This window comes from Condylura cristata, unplaced genomic scaffold (genome assembly GCF_000260355.1).
Source record: "Condylura cristata isolate star-nosed mole 26May11 unplaced genomic scaffold, ConCri1.0 scaffold00004, whole genome shotgun sequence".
In the NCBI taxonomy this organism is placed as follows: domain Eukaryota; kingdom Metazoa; phylum Chordata; class Mammalia; order Eulipotyphla; family Talpidae; genus Condylura; species Condylura cristata.
The window spans coordinates 51,824,467-51,845,256 of NW_004567105.1; the positions used below are offsets into that span (position 1 = coordinate 51,824,467).

Here is a 20,790-nt window from a genome sequence, read left to right on the forward strand (position 1 = left end):
CCCGGTGCTATATTCATTTAAGATTATTTAGCTTGCCCCATTTTTACGAACCTTTTTCATTGTAAAACAAAATTAATATATAGTGAAAATTAATGCTCCCTTTCATTTCACTCTTTCCTAAAGAAAAAGCTTGTTCTGTATTTATTATCTGTTCTTTCCAAATATTCTATGCATGTGCAAACATAACATACACACATATAACTGTATACATTGCTCTTGAAAAGTAATCAAAAGAAGACAGAATTGGTAGTGATTATGTGTGTGTGTGTGTGTTGCTCTGTACGTTCTTGAAATAGTGTATCTGGAGATTGGTCCATATCAACTAATGCTGACCCACCTCCCCATTTTCATTACTGAGAATATTCCATTGTGCAGATGTATCATAATTAGTAGATTGAACCAGTCTGGCTAAATAAACAGTTTCAGATAAAAAAACAAAACAAAAAAAACTTTATTTATTTGCATATATGCACATAGGATGCACTTGAAAGGAAAGTTCCTGAAAAGAATTTTAAATGATACTACCAAAATTTCCCCTAAGGAGTGTGCACTAAATTATACCTCCACAATAGTGTGGCTCTTTTCCCACACCCTTGCCAACATTGTATTGACAAAGTTTTACCCATATCCACCAGATAGGATTGTGGGCAACTAGTTTCCTGTCATTTTTGCTTTGCACAGAGTATTGGCAAGAATCCCTAACTTCGCTAAACTTAAAGGATAGAGATGTTAAAGCCAGAAATTAGAGTGCAGCATGTTAAATGCTCTGGAAAGTGCTTAGCAAAGGGACATAATTAAAATCAGAGGTGCAGGAAGTCTTTTGGATAGAGAGATAGGGAGAGATAATTGGCGTTGGATAGGTTCAGCTAGGGAAGACTCAGTGTAAAGTAATCTTCAGGATGCCTATGTGCCCAGGTAACTAAGAGAAGCTGGGCTGGCTTGTGGGCAGCTTACTGCATGGTGTGGCTTGTGTTCCCACATCGTCATCACCACATCAAAGCACAGCACACATGGGCCTCGGCTGAGATGACAAAGTGCTTGATTAGCAGCCTGGAATGTCCAGATGAGGTGTCTGGACGGCTGGGGGCTAGTGTGCATTCAAAGGGACCCTAATAATTCAGCAGGCTGACATACACAAAGGAGTCATTGGCCGTCGGAAGTATGGCAGGGTGGAGACATAGATGGAGGAGAATTGCACTGACCTCATCACTCCATGTACCCTAGAGGGAGTCTCCCCAGGGAGCGATCAGTGAGGGAAGGAGTCTTTGTGGAGCAGCCAGTAATGAGCTGCGGCCATTTGCGTTGGTGAATGGACACCATATTGCCAGTGGGAAACACGCCCAGGATCCATATGGCGGAAGGCCTGTTAACGAGCTCCGGATGCCCAGATCGCTGCTCCCACTTTGATTTTGACAAACGGGCAGGGACAGAAGGAAGCCCGGGACTTTTCCTGTTGCTGTTCTGGCTGTGGCTGGCCAGCCTCTCTCTTTCTTGCTCCCCAGTCCATTTTCCATCTTCACCTCTCAGGAGGGAAGGTCAGCCTCCAGGATCAGCTTTGCACTGTCTCACAGGCCATAGAACGTGATACGCAGTGTCGTCCAGGGACACGTATGCTATGAGCGAAGGGAGAGCGCTCCACTACCGGGTGGTGCTGATTTACTCAGGTGCTTAAATGTCCTAGGCCAGGCCTAGGTCCGCCAGTCAGTTAAGTGGGTTTCTATACTGATGACAGAATTTTAACTAAATTAATCCTCAAAAAGTACAAAAAGCTGTGTTGAAGCTGATAGCGGTTTTGCAAGCCTGGCAAACAATGCAAAAATGGCCGCCCTAACACCAGTGCTCCTAGCAGTTCTGTCATTTACATGGTGAGATAAAAACGATGTAATCAGGATAAGATACCAGGCAAGACATTAGGAAATTCTTCACAAGACTACTTGAAATGTATATCCGGTATCATTAGCAACGATTCTTATCCTAAATTAATAAGGTAAATATAATACATTTGGTAATACGATAAATATAACATTTACTGCATATTGCAATTTTATCATATTCTACCACATATATATGATAAAATATAGTTTCAAAAATAGTTTATTCTCCCAGTCTTCTAGTACAGAGTCACCACAATTTTAAAGTAATCTTATAAATTATTTTACTGATATGAATATTAACTAATCTTGATAATAATAATGATTTATTTAGATATTTAGCAGATTGCACAATTTACAAATTGAAAATTGCTCAAAAAATATTTCACTGAACATAATCAAAAATATTTTGGCAGCCACTTGTCCTCCTTAAATTTCAATTATGTGATTAAAAACTTGAGGGTCTCACATTCTGTGTTTAGCAAGAATATATACATTTTGTTCATCTGGGAGAAGGAATTTAATTGGAAAAAAGGGTCAGGTCTGGAGTCAGAAGGAATGAAAATTAGTATCTATGGGTCACTTCAAAGTATTTTCTTCCATGGCCTCCTACTCCTATTCCACAATTATCAGGAAAGCCATTGCATCTACTCTCCATCTGAGCAAGCTTCTACAATGGCAGCAAAGCTCATACGGCATCTGGATGGCCAGAGTATCCATCCCTGGTACTCTGAAGCTCTCTGGTGGTCCCTCTCTAGAGATGAAAAAACCCAGGAAAGGAGCCTGCCTTCCCTGGAGAAAATAGATACTTTGAAAACAAAGCCACATCATCATGCCACAAAACCAGGGCATGCTTCCTTCACAGAAACAGATTTTCAAGTCCAACTTTTGTTGTGCCTTTATACAGTTCATAACCTTAGTTTAAGGGGATTTTCCAAGTGCACATTCCCCAGATCCCAGGGGGCTCTAGAGAATCCTTTGGTTATAAAATTAAAAAGTGAGTTTACTGAGATAGCTACTTCTTGCTTCATTCAGAGTACCTAAAACCATGAGCACAGAGGCTGAAACCCAAGTCAGAGTCTCAGTCTGAGTACACTGGAAAAAGACATTTATTAAGAATGGGTCCTTCTTCAAGCTTAATCTTCTTCCTTTTATGCCAGTGTAGAGTCGGATGACACATGAAAAAGTGTCGTTGGGTTAAATTGGGTGGAAATCTGTAAGCAAGGCTTTTCCCTTCTTTTAAGTTTCAATTTCTTACTCATCAATAAAAATGGCTCCCATTTTCTTCTGCAGCCTTTGAGAGAATTTTCATCTTGAAATAGTGGAAGAAATCCTGAAGAATTAGGAAAAGAGTAGACTAGAAATACTCTAACACAGAAGGATATTTCTTCCTTTCACACCCACATCTTCTTACATGAAGAGAATAGTGTATGAAGGAACATTCTGTGTTCTGTTTTGCTTTCATCATGAAAAGTGAAAAAGCAGGATCATAGAAATTGTGATCTTTATGTGTACAGAATTAACCAGGGAGAGAGAGAAGAGAGTCAGAGAACACTACTTCTGGACTCAGATGGTGCTGAGGACATGACTGGTAGTCCAGTGACCAGCCCTCCACTTCATTTAACTGCCTTCCCACTGGCTGCAAGGACTGGGCAAGTCACTGACTTCTCAGCAATAAAATTTCTCATCTACACAAGCATGCCCATCACAGTTTCATTTTCTGGCTAAGCTTGTTATCCATTTTCCCTACAGGTTATTCTTCACCCCACCCCTAACAGCCCCAAACAGTCAGAATGGCACAAAATGACTGTGTCCAAGAACTGCCCTGATCAAGACCTCAAAATCAAACTTGCTGTCAGGATGGATAAGCCTCAGAACATGAAGCATTCTGGGTAAGTGCCTCTTCTCTTGGTGACAATCTCAGACACTTCCATTTATTTCTTAAAATATTTTGAAAAAGAAAACTGGTCATTGGAGATCTATACAGAAGGAAATATAAAGGATAGTGAAGATTATTAATTCCTTATTTCTTCATATGATTAATGAATATGAAGTTGTGCTATTAAGATAGAATCACCTTTTGCCCTTTTTGAAATGATGTCTAGTACAATTCAAAGTTTTTCTTAGAAGTATTCTGGGTGATTCTGGTTTAGTGGTCTTTATTGCCTTTATATATGCTCAAAGGCATTCAGATCTTTCACACTACTAGTCACACAGTATACGTTCATTAACAATCCACATCCATGAGGTCTGAGCAGTTACAGTTGATGACATTCAAATAATAAGTTCACATTTCTTTCTTTCTTTCTTGCATAGAAGAACTGGGGTGTAGGCCAGAGGTGCAGGGGGTGAGAGAATTACCAGAGACAGAGTACGGAGCAGAATGGGTGAATTTTCTGAAATACACTGCTAAGGGGAGCAGTAGGAGAGACAGGAGAGGTCAGCTGTGCTGTATGTAGATTAGCTTTCTGGGTTCAAACTCTGGCTATAGCAATGATCATACTGAGACTTAACCCATAGGCCACCAGGGAAGCCCCTTCATATAACATTTAAATTAGTGACCAAGGACTAAAAAAGAAAATGATGGTGTTCAGCTTCTTAAGATTTGAGAGAAATATCCAAGGAGTTAATTTTAAGTATATAAAAAAGAATAGTAAAATGTGGTTTTATTTCATAGATCAAAATAATGATTAGTATAGAAAATACTTATTGATAGCTGGGTACATGCTGACCATGGCCTAATAATCTAATGTACTTCCACCCTACTTTCTGTGAGAATTCAGTGACTTAGAGAGGAATGCCATTTAACTCAGAAATAAGGAATGTTTAACCCAGAGATGGATTCTGTGGATTCCATTTGCTAGCCAGCTATCATTCTGCTTAGCCCTTCTAGTCTTACTTAGTTCTCTTAGGAGTGAGAAGCTTCTGTGAGAGAGCTTTAACTGGTAAAACTAATATTAAAAATAAGGATTGTTTATATGCTAGAACTTTGGGAAATTCAAAAACCAAATATCAGGACCTAACCACATATATGTAAAAATTTTACAAAGAAGCCTATGGAGGGCCTGACCTAATCAGGGCAACACTTCAGAGAGACTCTAAGGTCAGAGAGAGAGAGGTATAAAAAACATTTCCCTTCTGACTTTGAAGAAGCAGGTACCTAGTGGGACTGTTTAGGAAGTGGGGCAACCACTGGGAACTGAAGGGCTCAGTCCCACACTGTGAAGAACTAAACTCAGCCAACAGCTTGGATGAGTTTGGGAGAGGACTGTGAGTTTTAGAAGAGAATATAGTCTGAACAAGATCCAAATTCCAGCCCTGAGAGACCCTGACCAAAGTACACAATGAAAACCTGCCCAGTTCCTGAACATGAAACTGTAACATAATAATAAGCATGTGTTGTTTTAGAAAAAGGCAAAACAAAACCAGAAATCCATGTGAATTCCAGGATGGAGTAATCAGAACTGAAAGTATGCATCACAGCAGGTGAGCAGACCCTGGCAGCTTGTGGTCAGTGGGTAAAGGCCAGGACCCTGGCTTGGTTCTTTGGAGTTCTAGGAAGCAAAGAAAGCTCAAGATCCTAGAGAAAGATAATTACCAGTAATGGTTCTAAAAGAAGGAGGCCTCCATGGGAAGCAGAGTCACTTCTGAAGTGAACCATATACTGAACTTAAGTTCTAAATTGAATTTGGAGACTCTTCATGGCAACATCTTGAGAACAAGCTGTTTCCAGAATCTGAGATGGTCTGTGCTATGTGACAGTGGGGGACTGACCCAACCCATTACTACACACGAAGTCCCTTCTCTAACATCCATGATGAAATGCAGTTGCTTCTCCTCAATTAAATCAGGATTTCATGAAGATGTCCTGTGAAATGTTTCTGAGGTCAGCTTTCTTTCCCTATTATCATACTTTTGGCATCTATTCCAAAGCATGTTCTGTAAAATTTCTCCTCATATGTCTTCTTTTAATGGTAACATCCAACTTTTTGGACAGAGGTTTTGGGGATTAGTTAGGTTATGGGATTAGTTTCCCATATATCACAGGATAAGATTCCATGTCTTTATCAAAATAGTCATTCATTAATACTCATTGTATATTTGCTTAAGGAACCAGAGCATGAATGAACAGAATGGAGGGAGAGAGAAAAATGCAGAATCTAGAGTCATTGTATCTGTCTTCAAAACTATTTTCTTTTTAGACTTCCTTAAAAGTGTCAGCTGTACTTTCTAGACCCCTTTGAAACACTATACTAGAAATTTGACAAATACTCTCTTATTTCATCCTCACGACAAACATTTAACAATAGGTATCGCTTTCATGATTGGACAAATTTCCATTTTCCACATTTCCTTCATTTACTCTGTCCGAAACTGAACTAACTAATTTGGGTTTATTGATTTTTCTGTTGATTTATTTATCAAATTATTACCATATTTTAGGGTAATAATTTAGCAGTGAGAAATATTTTATTCATTGCTAGCAGTTTCCATAGCTATTTCCTATCTCCCGGCTCCCAGTTAAATATTACCCCTGCTGGGACATATGTAGAAGAACCTAACATAACTTTGATAAGTGGATAATGGACTTCTTTATTTTTTATTTTTTTATTTTTTTATTTTTTTTTTTAATTTTTGAAAAATTAAAAATTTATTTTATTTATTTATGCATACAAGAACTGGGGTGTAGGCCTGAGATGGGAAGTATAAGATTTACCAGACACAGTGAGGAGCAAAACAGGCAGACAGACTGAAATACACTGCTGAACGGAGCAGCAGGTGAGACTAGAGCAGTCAGCTCCCTGGCTGGGGATCAAACTTGTGCTGCAGTGGCTGTTGATTGCTTCATAGTGCTGAGACTTAACCCTTTATACCACTAGGGAGACTCCTATTTTAATTTAACTTTTAAATTGAATTTTATTTTTGTTTTTTTTTTCCATATTTTTTTTTTATTAAAAAGTTTATTTTTACATCACTTTTCACATTTTTTTTTCATCTCAATTGTAATCCCCACGGGCTTCCCATCACCAAATCACCCCTGTGCCACCACCATAGTCCCGTGCATTTCCCTCCCTTTTATTTTTTTATTACAAAAGTTTATTTTTATATCATTTTGTACATTTTTTTTCCATCTCAATTGTAATCCCCGCGGGTTTCCCATCACCAAGTCACCCATGTGCCATCACCATAATCCCGTGCATTTCCCTCCCCCCACCCCGTTTTTGATCCCATTCCCCACTCCACCCCCACAAAATGTCTCTGGTATATGTTGTTCATTATTTTTGTTATTTTCCACCTGGTCCATTATACTCCTGCTATGAGTGAAACCATCTGGTATTTTCTTGCTCTTTCTGGCTTATCTCACTAAGCATGACTTTTCCAGCTCCATCCAAGTTGCTGCAAAAGACATGTGTTTCCCTTTTTGGTTGCTGAGTAATATTCCATTGTATATATGTACCACATCTTTTTTATTTATATTCCACATGAATAAAACCATCCAGTAATTGTCTTCCATTTCAGCATTCTCAAGATCCAGCATTTTGTCCCAAAAGACAGCATTTAATTTTTTTAATGATGTGTAGTATTCCATGGAATAGAATACCAGAATTTCTTTATCCATTCTCTCTTTGAGCACTTAGGTTGACTCCATGTTTTGACCATTGTGTGTAATGCTGCTGTGAACATAGAAGTAACTAAGTCTTTTCATATTTATGTTTTCAGGTCTTCTGGTAAATACCTTGGAGTAGTATTACTGTATCATATCACATTTTGATTTTTAGTTCTTGTAGGAATCTTTATACCATTTTCCATATATTCTTTTCTAATTTACATTCCCGCCAGTAGTGAATGTTTCTTTTCTCCACATTCTCTCCAAAGTTGTTGGCTCCAGTTTTGTTTTTTTTTTTAAGATTTATTTATTTATTCATACAGAACTGGGGTACAGGCCAGAGATGTGGAGGGTGATAGGATTCACCAAAGACAGAGCGGGGAGCAGAACAGGCAGATCGACGAAGTACACTGCTGAGGGGAGCAGCGGGCGGGTCAGGAGAGGTCTGCCACACCATGTGGTTACCTCCAGGGCAGGCGGGAATCGAACTCATGCGGAAGTGGCTTTAGCTTCTTAATGCTGTGCTTTAACCCGCTGCGCCACCAGGGAGGGCCCCAGGCTCCAGTTTTATATATATATGTGTGTGTATGTAGGTGTGTGAGAGATGAGGGATGAGATAATATCTTACTGTGACTTTGGTTGACTTTTCTCTCATAAAAAGTGATGTTGAGCATTTTTTCATGTGCCTAGAAATTATTTGTGAGTCTTCTTTGGAGAAGTTTCTACTTAAATCTTCTGTACTTTTTTGTTTGTTTGTTTGTTTGTTTGTTTTTTGGTTTGGCTGTTTTTGCTGTTGTTAAATTATCTGAGTTATTTATATATTTGGGAAATTAACCCTTTGTTTGAAATGTAATGTTAAATAGGCTGCAATTTTGTTTTTGTGTTGGTTTCTTTCTGTACAAAAGCTTTTTAGTTTGAGTCCTATTTGTTTATTTTTAGTCCAATTTGTTTATTTTTGCTTTTGTTTCCCAGACTGTTGGAGTTGAATCTCCAGAGACAGTGCTGAGGTATATCACCTATATTTTCCTTTATGTATATAATGTTTCAGGCCTTACTGCAAGTCTTTAATCCATCTTGAATTAATTTTTGTGTATGGAATTAAATATTGGTCTAGCTTCATTTGTGTGTGTGTGTGTGTGTGTGTGGTTTCCCAACCTTCCTGATGTCATATGCTGAAGAGGGATGTCTTTCTCCACGGTATAGCCATGTCTCCTTTATCAGAGAGTAAATTTCATATTTGTGTGGGTTTATTTCTGGGTCCTCAATTTTATTCCATTGGCTTCTTTTCCTGTTTTTGTACTTTACTGTTTTGATTTTTGTTGCCTTGTAGTAGCATTTGGTGTCAAATATTGTGATATCTCCATTTCCATTCTTGTCACTTAAGATTGCTTTGGTTACTCAGAGTCTTCTGTTGTTCCATACAAATTCTATAATTTCTTCTATGTACTTGAAAAATTCATTGGAATTTTGATAGATGTTGCATCAGCTTTGAAATTACTAAATTGCTTTATGTAATATTAACAGTGTTTGGTCTTCAAATTCATGAACACAGAATGTCTTCCCCCTTTTTATGTATTTTATTTCATTTGACTTGTATCTTATACTTTTCAGGGTACAGGTTCTTCACTTCCTTTGTTAAGTTTACTCACAGATATTTCAACCTTTTTGGTGCAGTTTTAAATTAAATTGTAACTTCTCTTTCCTCTAATTCATTGTTTTTATGCATTGGTTTTATGTCATTCCCCTATATTGTATTCTATTCATTTATTACTTAATGCTTTGGTCATCTTTTAGATGTTCTATGTATAAGATCATATCATTTCCAAACACTGTTACTTTTACTTCTTTCCAATTTGGATTCCTCTTGTCTTTTTCTTGCCTGTCTCAGACTTCCAATACTTTGTTGAACAGTAGTGGCTGACATTTTGTCTTGGTCTTATCTTAGGGGAAATGCTTTCAGTTTTTCACCATTAGGTGTGATGTTAGCTGTGGGTTTGTCATTATGATCTTTGATATGTTTAGATGTGTTCCTTTAATTCTCAATTTATTGAGTTTTTATCAGAAATGCATATTGAATCTTTTACAGTGTGTACTGTAAAGTTGTAATTTCTATGAAATGATCATGTAAATTTTTGTTGATGATGTGGTAAATTATTTGTCTATTTTCAATCAACTTTGCATTCCACTTGGTAATGTCAGTAATTCTCATAGTCTACTGCTGGATTCAACTTGCCATGGTTTTGAAGTTATTTGTATCTACATTACCAGAGATAAGAGTATGTACTTTTTTTTTCATTTAAATTTAAAATAACTTTTTTGAGCCCCATTATATGGGGAAGAATAGATATATCAGAACAGTGTCGCAACTTAGAGAATGGGACAGAGAAAGGAATTTTTAACACATGTGACTCAGATTACTAAATTGTACCCACTCTAATATTTATTAAAGCAGAAAAGGAAAATTAGAAGTATTGTAAATTGTTATTGGTTGGTGGGCTGTGGTTCCTTGAATGAGCCACTGAATCATCAGAATAAGTTTACTTTATTGAATAGGCAAACATTAGCCAAAAAACTGAATTTGGCCTTAAGACATTAGTATCTGGGTATATATGAGAATTAGTAACTCCTAGGTGGCCTTCTAATTCTTCATCTTTTACATGCATATATTGTTTCAAGATCAATAAGTGTAGTCATACATCTTATATCATCTCATGCCTAAAACAGCCTCACAGAATTAGGTATTTTATCCTTCTACTTTATTAAATGACTTTTCCATTTACCCAGTTCCTCAAATCAAGTTCCTCAGTTATTTTTTGGCACTTCTCTCTTACACAATCACCAAATTCTTTTCACTTGATCTTCAAGGTAAATCTAGCACTCAGCTTTAAATTCAAGCCTCCATCACTTTTTGTTGTACTTGCTCATAACTGGTCTTCCTTCCTGTCCCACTCTGAAGCCAGGGTAGGTTTTGTTGTTGTTATTTTTTATATCCCAAAAGTAAGGTTTATATTTTTTAAATATATTCACTATATCATCCTTCATTTTTGTACAATGTATGGTTTCCCAGAGAAATGTCCACCACCAAATCACCTGTGCACCTTCACCATAGTCCCTTGTGTTCTTCCCACCCCTACCCCATCCTAGTCCTTCTCCCTCCAGAATGAAGCTAGATTCTGCCTTACACCATGCACAACAACAACTCAAAATGGATTAAGAATTAGACATAAGACATGAAACCATAAAATATATAGAAGAATATATAGGCAAAATACTAAATGATCTACATATCAGTAACATCTTTAAAGACACATCATCTAAAGCAAAGAAAATGAAGAAAAAAGACAAACAGCTGGTATTATATCAAATTAAAGAGCTTCTATAAAGCAAAAGAGATATTAGCCAAAATAAAGGTTTTTCTTTAAAAAAAAAAAAAAGCCAGGTCCTGCCTCTCATGTTATAGAAAATCTTCAGTGACTTTGAGATTCCATGTCTTTGAGAGTACCAGCCAATGTCATTACCATGACTACAATACGCTACTAGATAAGGATTCCACAGCCTATCTGACCAAAAACATTGGCCTCCTTGCTCTTCCTCAAAGACTCCCAGTGTACACCTACCTCAGGATCCTCATCTCTACTGTCACATCAGCCTTGGATGTATCTTCTCCTCTACAAAGATGTCTACTTGATTACTCACTTTGACTTCTGCATATTTCTGTACTTTATCAGAATACTTTCACTGACCCAATATGTCCCCTGTCCTGATTTTTTTCATCAGCGCACTTATCTCAAACATCATGGAATTATTCACTTACTAGTTTTTTTCTCTCCCTCTCACCTAGACATGAGTTTCTTTTAGAAGGAAAATTTGTGTCCATTGTTTAAAATTGCTAGTACAGGACCTGACATGTAGGAAAGATCATTATTTGCTGTATCAATGAATAAGTGAATGCATAAATTCCCACTTTAAAAATAGGGAATTTGAAAATTAGAACAGTGAAAAGACTTGTCCAAATTAGAATAAGCCCCCAAACCAGGTCTAGAATTTTATTATTCCTTTCAATGAGCCTTAACTAAGGAACTGAAACTTGAATGAAATATGGCTTTCCCATAATTCCATCTTATATTCATTTTATAAACAACTGTCCATCATCCAGGAATAATTCACAGATATTATAATCATCCCTTTATTTCAACAAGCCATAAAGGGGAGGCAATTTTTAAATCTTAGCCTTACTTCTTAAAATCCCCCTTCCTCCTCCATTTTCTGTATCACTTCCCTGAACCTCTTGATCTTCAAAATGATCATACTCCATTCTCCTCCATGTAAGGTCCTAGAGAACATTCATGTAGACTGAAATGATAGAATATTTTTAGAATTCCATTGTTATCTCCCATATTGGTTTATTTTCTATAAATGTTAATAAGATCAACTTGGTTGATGGGATTGTTCAAATCCTCTAAATCCTTACTGATTTAGAGAAAGAATCATTAAGAAAGACTTACTGAAATCTCTGCTTGTAATTAGCAATTTGCTCATTTCTCCTTGTAGTCTGTCCATTTTGCTTCATTTGTTATGAAGACCTGTTATTAGATGAATAAGCATTTAAAATTATAATGTCTTCTTGATGAATTGACCATTTATCACTATGATATAATCTTTTATATCAACATTTTCTGTCTGAAATTTGCTCTGTTTGACAGTAATATAGGCATTTCAGCATAAATTTGTGAAAAGTTACATTAGTGTGATAAGTCCTTTCCATTCTTTTATTTTTAGCCTATTTGTGTCTTTATAGTTTAAGTGCTTATCTTATAGTTAACATAGACTTTGAGCTACTTTTTATATCCAGTCTTATTATCTCTGCCTTTTAAATACTTAACCTACTTATTTTCAGGTGATTATTGATATGTTTATGTTTACATTAAATTGCTTTTTGCCATTTTGCTATTTGTTTTGTGTTCATCCCATTTGGTCTTGTTCACTTTTTCTTCTTTAAACCTTAATTAGATATATTCTTGATTTCATGTTATCTCCTTTGTTACATTATGAACTATACATGTCAATTTCCTAGACTTTAATCCTTATCACTACAACTTTTTGATAGTTACAGACAAGTGCTTAGCCTCTCTAGACTTCCTTTTGTTCAGCTTAAAATGGAGGTAATGAAAACGTGTTTGCCTCACAGGATTGTTTTGAAGGCTAGATGAGTTAATACATGTAAAGCAGTTGAAAGAAAGGCTAGTACATTGTGGCATCTACAGCTATAACAAAGTTGGTAGTGGTGGTGATCATCACCATCATTGTTTTCATCTATTCTCTGCTCTTTTTCCCAACCATGCTTCTTTCTGCTCAGCTGCTATTAGAAAACTAACACATCTGGAGTCATACTGCCCTCCTTAATTTCTTTCACTCCCCGAGAAGAGAGGAAAGCATTCAGTAGCTATCATGGGTTTTGTCACACTGCGGCTTTTCTTAGAATAAATTGTCGTGAGGCATTTCTGGAAAAAAAAAAAAATAGGTGCCCTGTCTTCTGACTGCTGGCAATGTACCATGTACCAAGCACTGTGGTAGCATAGGGACACAGAATAACAGGAGCAGCACCTCTTCCTGTACAACTGAGAATCAGTCTGCCACTAGACTAGCATGGCACCTAGGCTCTCAGTGACTTCTGGCTCCAGAGTCCCCCATGATGAACCCTAAGCCTGTTTCTGGCTCCCATTTCCACTCAGCTGTGTATAATGCTTGTAGAGTGACCAAAAGCAAGAGACTGTCCTGTGGGGACCGCAGACACTTCTTCCTACACTGAACACTCATCCACAGGAATCCTGGGAGAACACATGATGTTAAATTTCCCCATATTCATCTTGTGCAAGACCAATGCTAAGATAATACTTAATATAACAGAGTTGAGTTACTAATTCATTTACATTACAAACTACCACAAGAAGGAAGACTGTCCTTTATATATACAAATGACAGTTACATATAATACCATGGCTGCTGCCCTTTAAGTAGTCACAGGGCAGTGAGACATTAAGATCAGAGGGTCATGGAAGGGCCAAGAGCACCTACCTCTTCTTTTTCAGTCCTCTATAGTTTGCCCTAGCCTCTCATATATCTAAATTGTCCCCAGTGAAAGGGATCCCCCTTGACATGCTATGGGTGACATGCTGTGACACCCATTGGCATGAGTTTTATGAAAATTCTAAATCAAGAATATAGAGAATTGTGATGCAAAACATGACCTGGTGCTCCAAATCCAGGCATGTGTGCCTCTCTTTATTTTCAGCAGATACACTCCCAAACACTGAATATAAATTCAAAGAATCCCAAGATGAATCCTTTGCAAAGTTGTTAGTTACATATTCTTTCTACTAGAAATACTATTACTGCAGCTACAATGAAGAATAACAACAATGCCTAACATTCAGGGGTACTCTATGTGCCATTTACTGTGCTGAATGTTTGACATGCATCATCTCCCTCAGTCCTGACAACAACCCTCTAAAGTGGGTCCTGTGTTATCCATAGCTTATTGCTGAAGAAAATGACATGCACAGCAGCTAAATCAAAGGACATTTAACAGCAGGGTCAGAATTCCCACCTAGATGTTTCTATCCATGTCTGAGATAGAACTGCTAGGCTAAACTTATGCTCACTACACTAGAATGCTGACTTGTCTATTCATCAATCAAGATTTCCACATATCCAGATGGCCTGAAGAGAAGCTTGAGGGCCACTATTGCCCACACAGATAGTTCTGTCTGTGGTATAAGGAGCTAGAGGGGGAAAGCCACCTGTATGTCTGCAATGACAGAACTTCCATCTGCTCCAGGTACTTTGCATTCTGTTTAATGAGCATTTTTCAACCTCAGAAAATGCAGAACTGGAGCTGACTAGACAGAAATGGTAAATTGCAGCCCTCAGTTTTTCTCAGTTTTGACACCTTCTGGTATGTGCCAAATTAGCAATAAATTCTGAGGAAAACTCAGAGGGAAAACCCTTCCTTCATGCAAACCAACTGATACTTTCCAAAGGAGGATTGTTAATTTTTCTCTGGTCCCACTCAACTTTCTCATCCAGAAGGCTTTAACTAAAAAAAGTTCTCTGTTTACTTGAATAGTTATTCATGTTCTTTTTCAATTAAGAAAACAAAGTTTACTATCTTTAATGGGAGAACAAATTGCAGAATGAAGAAGGTGTTCTAGAACCAGACTGTTTTGAGTTTAAACCCTGGGTCTGTTTTTCACCAGCAGTGGCACCTTGGAGAAGTGATTTGAAATTTCTAAACCTCAGTTTCCTCAACTGTAAAATAGAATAGCAGAATAAGGACATATATAAGAATGTTCTTCCTTCATGCCAGATATTGTCCTAAGTATTTTATGTTATATCTCACTAAATACATTAATCTTACAATCGTTCAGCTAGATGCTGTTTGTTATCCCCACTGAAGTACAGATAAGTGTAATAATCTGCCCTAGGTCACAAACAAACCTAGGCTGTGTGATACAAATTCAAACTCCTAGCCCTACCTGTTGGTATAGTAAATTCCCTGGCAGTGCACAGATGGCTACTACAACTTCACTGAACAACAGCTAGTATTTTTATTATGAAGGAAAAATTGATCTGATACAATTTGATAGGTTCTATCTCTGACACTCATAATACCGGTAGTCCCTTGCTTTATTTTGCATTACACAATTTCACTTGTACAAAACCATTACATTAGAACCCATTTTCACTAAGAGGAATTCTAAGGTTTTCTCTTTTAAAACAAAAGGTAAAAAGCAAAAATTGTATTCAACACTTGCTTTGGAACCAGTCAAGAGAATGGCCCCACCAAGCACCTTCCCCAGCACCTACTATATACAGGTAGTGTGCTTCGTCTACATTTCTCCTTTTGCTATATGCTAGTGCTATTTAAGTTCTGTGTGTTATTTGGTATAATTTGATAGGTGTACTAGAGACCTGGGAATAATAAAAAATGTTTGCATATAAACAAATGGTAATCATTTCTCCTATTTATCCCATTTCTTTTCAAGAAAGTTTTTGTAGGAATGCTCTACTTTCAGATAGAGGAGAAAAACTGTACTAAAAATACATGAGATGTAGTAGCTGTGTTCATTGTTTGAGTCTCTTTATGTGGATGCAAGCTAAGAGAAAAGAGAGCACGAGTAGTAGCTGCCAGATATAATTCCAGAAAGGTGTGAGACTGTTAAAAACTTGCTAATCATTACTAAAAATACAGAAATGTGTGTATCTCCTTTATCTGATCTTTTATTGCTTTTATTTCCCTATGTACACATGACCAAAGAGATTTCATTTCACATAACTAGTCTCAAATAATTATTAGTAATGGAAATACTTTCCTCTGTATGCAGAAATATTTTATAATAAGGATGAGTATCTTGTGCATGGACTCCCTGCTCTGCCTCATCTTATGCTCCACAAACATCATCTCATTTAATCTCCACAACAACCATGTGACAGAGGAACCAATCCTGGTTCTGCTTTCCAGAGGTTGGAATCGAGAAGTTAAGCATCTTGCCCAACATCTCAGTAACCAACAGAACTAGAACTAGAAGACTATACTCTTAACCAGACCAGTAACCCCCTCTCTTATTAGCTCTGGCTATGACTCCCTTTTATATCCACTTCTACCAAGAATGCATTAATCTATTGAGAAGGTTAGGGATGCTAGCCAGACAACTAGGTGGTCTATGTAAAAACAGAGCCAACCCGTTTAGCCTCAGGACTAATGAATCCACCAGCCATTCACATATTTCCATGGCCTGAGTTCTTCCTCACTGATACCTGATTTCTCTCTTAGCTTTCCACCTGCAATACATTTGCCCATTCAGCAGCCACTGTGATCATCTTAAATGGAAATAGACAAACACATCTCATTTTATTGTGCTCCACTTTGCAGACATTGAACTTTTTACAAAATTGAAGGTTTGTGGCAACCCTATGCTGAGATAGTCTATCAGACCATTTCTCCAACAGCACAGATGATGGTAGCATTTTTTAGCAATAAAATATTTCAAGGTATGTACTTTTTTTCAGACATTATGCTATCACATACTTAATAGACTACAGTATAGTATAAATATAACTTTCACATGGGCTTGGAAACTAAAAAAGTTGTATGAGTCACTGTTACTATTTTGGTTTTTTTTTTTCTTCCATATTTGCTATATTGTAGTGGTATAGAGCTGAGCCCACAATATCTCCATGGTTTACCATAATCATATCATCCCCTGCTTAAACCCTTTCATCATTTCCTATTCTTATTTAGAATGTGTGTATCAATCCATTTAGAGTTTTTTCAGTAGTTTTCCATAGAAGCAAATATGTGGATCAAAATACAGAAAACCGAGCAAAGTGAAGGACTTCCCGGGAGATAACCAACTACAGTTGGCAGGTGGAGAATAACAATAGGGAAAGGGAAGGATCCAGGAGGATTCTGGGTTCTGGCTTAAAGGTTTCAGTAGATTTAGATCACTAGCCATCCTAAGAGACACTGAAATTGGTGAGACAGTATTCATTTTAACTATATGCATCCTCATTATGTTACAAGGTCAAAATTCTAAGTCTGGGTGAAATGAGGACTTGGAGATTGTGCCATTAGTTTTGTCAGAAGGTAAAGTCCATTATGGAACTCAAGTATTTGGATGTATTTGGGTATGACCATATCTTCCTTCATTTAATCGAGTAAACCCTGAAAGCCACCGGCCTCACTTGATCAGTGCCAGTTCAATAAATAATATTTCTTAATACCATGAGAGAAAATTGTAAATGATTAGCAGCACTGATCTTAAAATCTCCATGTAGATTTTGAGCTGTGCCTTGGTCATTCTCTTGCATTTTTTCAGTATAAAGATAAATTTCCATTGAGAAAATAACATTTGGAAATATGGTGAGGGTTAAGAGAGATCAGTTTTGTCAACTTGAAACTTCATCTCTATAGTTTACCTGCATTTGCCAGAATTATAGCAAAAGAAAACACGGCAAGGTTTACGACTGAGTGAGACTTGACAAAAGGTTTGAAAGACTTGCAGTGTAAGATTTAACACTTCTTTTTTCCCTCTCTTGTGCAACACTTTTCAGGAATTTCCCTACCTAAAAGACTTTTAGCACATACACAAATTAAGTTGCAATGTAACATTATCCAAATTACTTTCAGGAATCAATCAATGAATCTTAAGTCAAATTTGATGATGGGCCACAATTACTTCTCCAAGTGGAAGTGAACTCTGTCTGCTGTTCTCCTTCCTCAACCACACAAGTCAAAAGCCACTTTGTCTGTTTTTCAGCCTTGTCATGAGTACTCAGCTTCACAGTAAAGTGTCATTAAGCACTATGCTCACTCAGGCATTAATGCTACTCTGGTCTTTTCTCCGTTCCCTAGGTACTTATGGGCCATCGGTAAGAATGTCTGGAAGAGATGGAAGAAAAGGTTTTTTGTATTGGTGCAGGTAACTCTTTAATGCTTAATCTCAGTCTTAAAATCACCAGTATGAAAACTTTGATAGAATTAATATTTTTATTTGAGATGAAATTTGCATCAAGTGCTCAAACATTTAACTCAGTGAATTTCCACACAGCCACTATTTAGAGTGATGTAGAACATTTCCAGGATTCAGAGAACTCTCTTGTGTTCTTCTTCCTATTTTTTCATCACTTTGAAGTGGAAAAAAATCAATATATGTTCTCTTTTTTTTAATTCTAAGAATACAGCAGTATATAAGATATATAGAAGTGAACCTTACCCCACCCAATTCCCTGCTGGTGTCAGAAGACTCCAGGGAGGAAGTAAGTTTCTCATTAGGGCAGTAGTGACAATGACCTTGTTTTACTATTTACTGTTTATACAAACACTTAACAGTCATTACCAGAAAAGTAAAAATAGTTGGACTCTTTGCATCTATTTTATTGTCTAGTAATTTGAGTTTGAATTACCTTTGGGGGAACAGCCTACTGTTTTTGATAACTGGGGTGTTCAAAAGTCTTAACTAACCTTCTGTAATAATGTTCAAAAGTTTGGACTATATTTTTCCACGTCGTTTTTTTTTTTTTTTACCAAAATAACCATACTCTTCAAGGATAGCTTCCCAATTTGCCTTTCTTTTTCTTTTAGCACAATATTAAAATTTTTCCATATTTATACATATATATAACTGATGAACTTTCCTGTATTTTTTTTTCTTGTTTGTTCTAATGCAGAGATGATATAATTGGAGAACTTTTTTTTTTTTTTAGATTTATTTATTCATACAGAACTGGGGTACAGGCCAGAGATGCGGAGGGTGAGAGGATTCACCAGGAACAGAGTGGGGAGCAGAACAGGCAGATTGACGAAGTACACTGCTGAGGGGAGCAGTGGGCAGGTCAGGAGAGGTCTGCCACGCCATGTGGTCACCTCTGGGGCAGGCTGGGATCGAACTCATGTGGAAGCGGCTTCAGATTCTCAGTGCTGTGCTTTAACCTGCTGCGCCACCAGGGAGGGCCTAATTGGAGAACTTTTAAGATCTTTTCTCTTAATAGTTAGGATTTTCCTTTTGGATCAACTTCTGGGCTTCTCCATTGCACTGTTATTAACCACACAGCAGGGGACAACAAGTAAATGTAGATAGAGACAGATGTAGAAGCAGGTGTTGATAATAATGATACATTAGTAATACATAGTAACTTAGCTCTCTTGAGATTTCTTGAAGAAAAAAATTTCCAGAAAGAATTTTATATGTCCCTGAATTGTAATACATGTATGTCCATTACCACAGCTGCCCTTTTTTTGCATCATAATTTTTTTAGTTTCCAAAGGAATTTGCCTTTGCCTTTTTAAAATTTGCCTTTCTCCACAAAAGCGAGTAAATTGTAATTCATTTTGAAGAAAAAAAAATATTATTCTGTGCTCTGAAATCTTCATGTGTATCATCTTTTAATTTAGTGACTAAAGGTTTTCCTTGGGTTAGTGTGTTGGCTATAAACATTGCCTAGTATTTAGGTCACTACCAATCCTGAAACTTCATGGTAAACCAGCTTCCTCTTTCAACTGCATTAAAGGTTCCACCAACCCTGAGCTCTTGAAACAAGACCTTTTACAGATCTACTCAAAACTCTGATATGTCGTTAAGACAAAACATCTCTCTGGCTATAAACAAGAGTTAATCTTAGCTTTTATGATAGCTTCAGGGTATACCAGAGTTTATAACAAATTAGCCAAAGGAAAACTTTGAAATTATGCTTAACACCCAAAATAACCCATGGCTAAGCAATGGGGGCATTTCATCCCGAGAAGAATACCTCAGAAATCAGCTGACCAGTGTTTATTGAGCATCCACTTTGTGTAGGATAATCTGATAGGTCAAAGAACTATGAGGTCTGGCTTCTCACATCCAGGATAGCTGTTTGGTCGCACAAAAAATGAATGTACCAAAAATATCTTGGAAGCCCTGTCTGGAAAATAGATACTGAACTAAAAAAGACAGAATGCTTATTTTAGGTAGTACAGCTAGACCAGACATGTTAGGGTCTTCACACCAAGACAGGATAAGAATTTTACACAAAAATGTAAGCTCTGTGTTCCTTTGTGAGAATCATAAGAATATAGTGTCTTTTCCAGAAGAACACAAGAGACAAGCTTCAGGATGTCATGAAGTTTCATGTTCTGGTGACCTTCATTAACTTTAAAGAGCCATCGAAGTGTGTTTGGGGGACATATCCCCCAAACTATTCCCTCTGCCTCAACCTAGATCAGAATCCATCCTTGGTAGCCTCTGTAGCTTGTAGAGGTGTCTTGACAGCCCCCACATCACAAAGATGATTGGGAGCCAGAATGCAAACTCAAGTCTTCTGTTTCCTTTCTTGCCCTACTCACTACCACATTGTCTAAAAGCAGCTTTCTTGACTTTATCTAAAAAAAACTGCATTATTTTTTGACTCCTCCCTTTTTTTTAAATCTCTGCTGTTAAAGTAGACACATTTATAAGCACTTATCTAAATATGGTGAAGAAATAACTCGTCCCCTTTGCAGCAACAAGCATAGTTACAAAATAAGAAGCTCAAAACCACCAGTCCTGGCCTGATTCTGAAGATGCAAGCATAACTCAGCTTGCTTGAAGAGAAGGATGCCAGTGTGAAGAGTGACCTTGGGGGCCTGCAACAGCTGCATGCTTTACCAGCAGCTCACACACTATTGAATCCACTCTACATACAATGTTCAGCTTCTTCCACTTGCGAAACCTTCCACTGATACTTAGAACGCCAAAGGAAAAGCAAGAGAACCACGCTGGTCAATTCGCAAAG

At 37.3% G+C, this 20,790-nt stretch overlaps 1 protein-coding gene across 9 annotated transcripts in view; it reads left to right on the plus strand.

The window, feature by feature from the left end:
* Positions 1-20,790, plus strand: part of CADPS (Ca++-dependent secretion activator) — a 428,545-nt gene that overhangs the window by 253,296 nt on the left and 154,459 nt on the right. For all 9 annotated transcript variants that reach the window (XM_012735284.1, XM_012735280.1, XM_012735279.1 and 6 more), the window contains exons 8-9: positions 3,624-3,763; positions 17,894-17,960. In XM_012735284.1, coding sequence (XP_012590738.1) covers positions 3,624-3,763; positions 17,894-17,960 — 207 coding nt within the window. The remainder of the gene's footprint in view (positions 1-3,623; positions 3,764-17,893; positions 17,961-20,790) is intronic.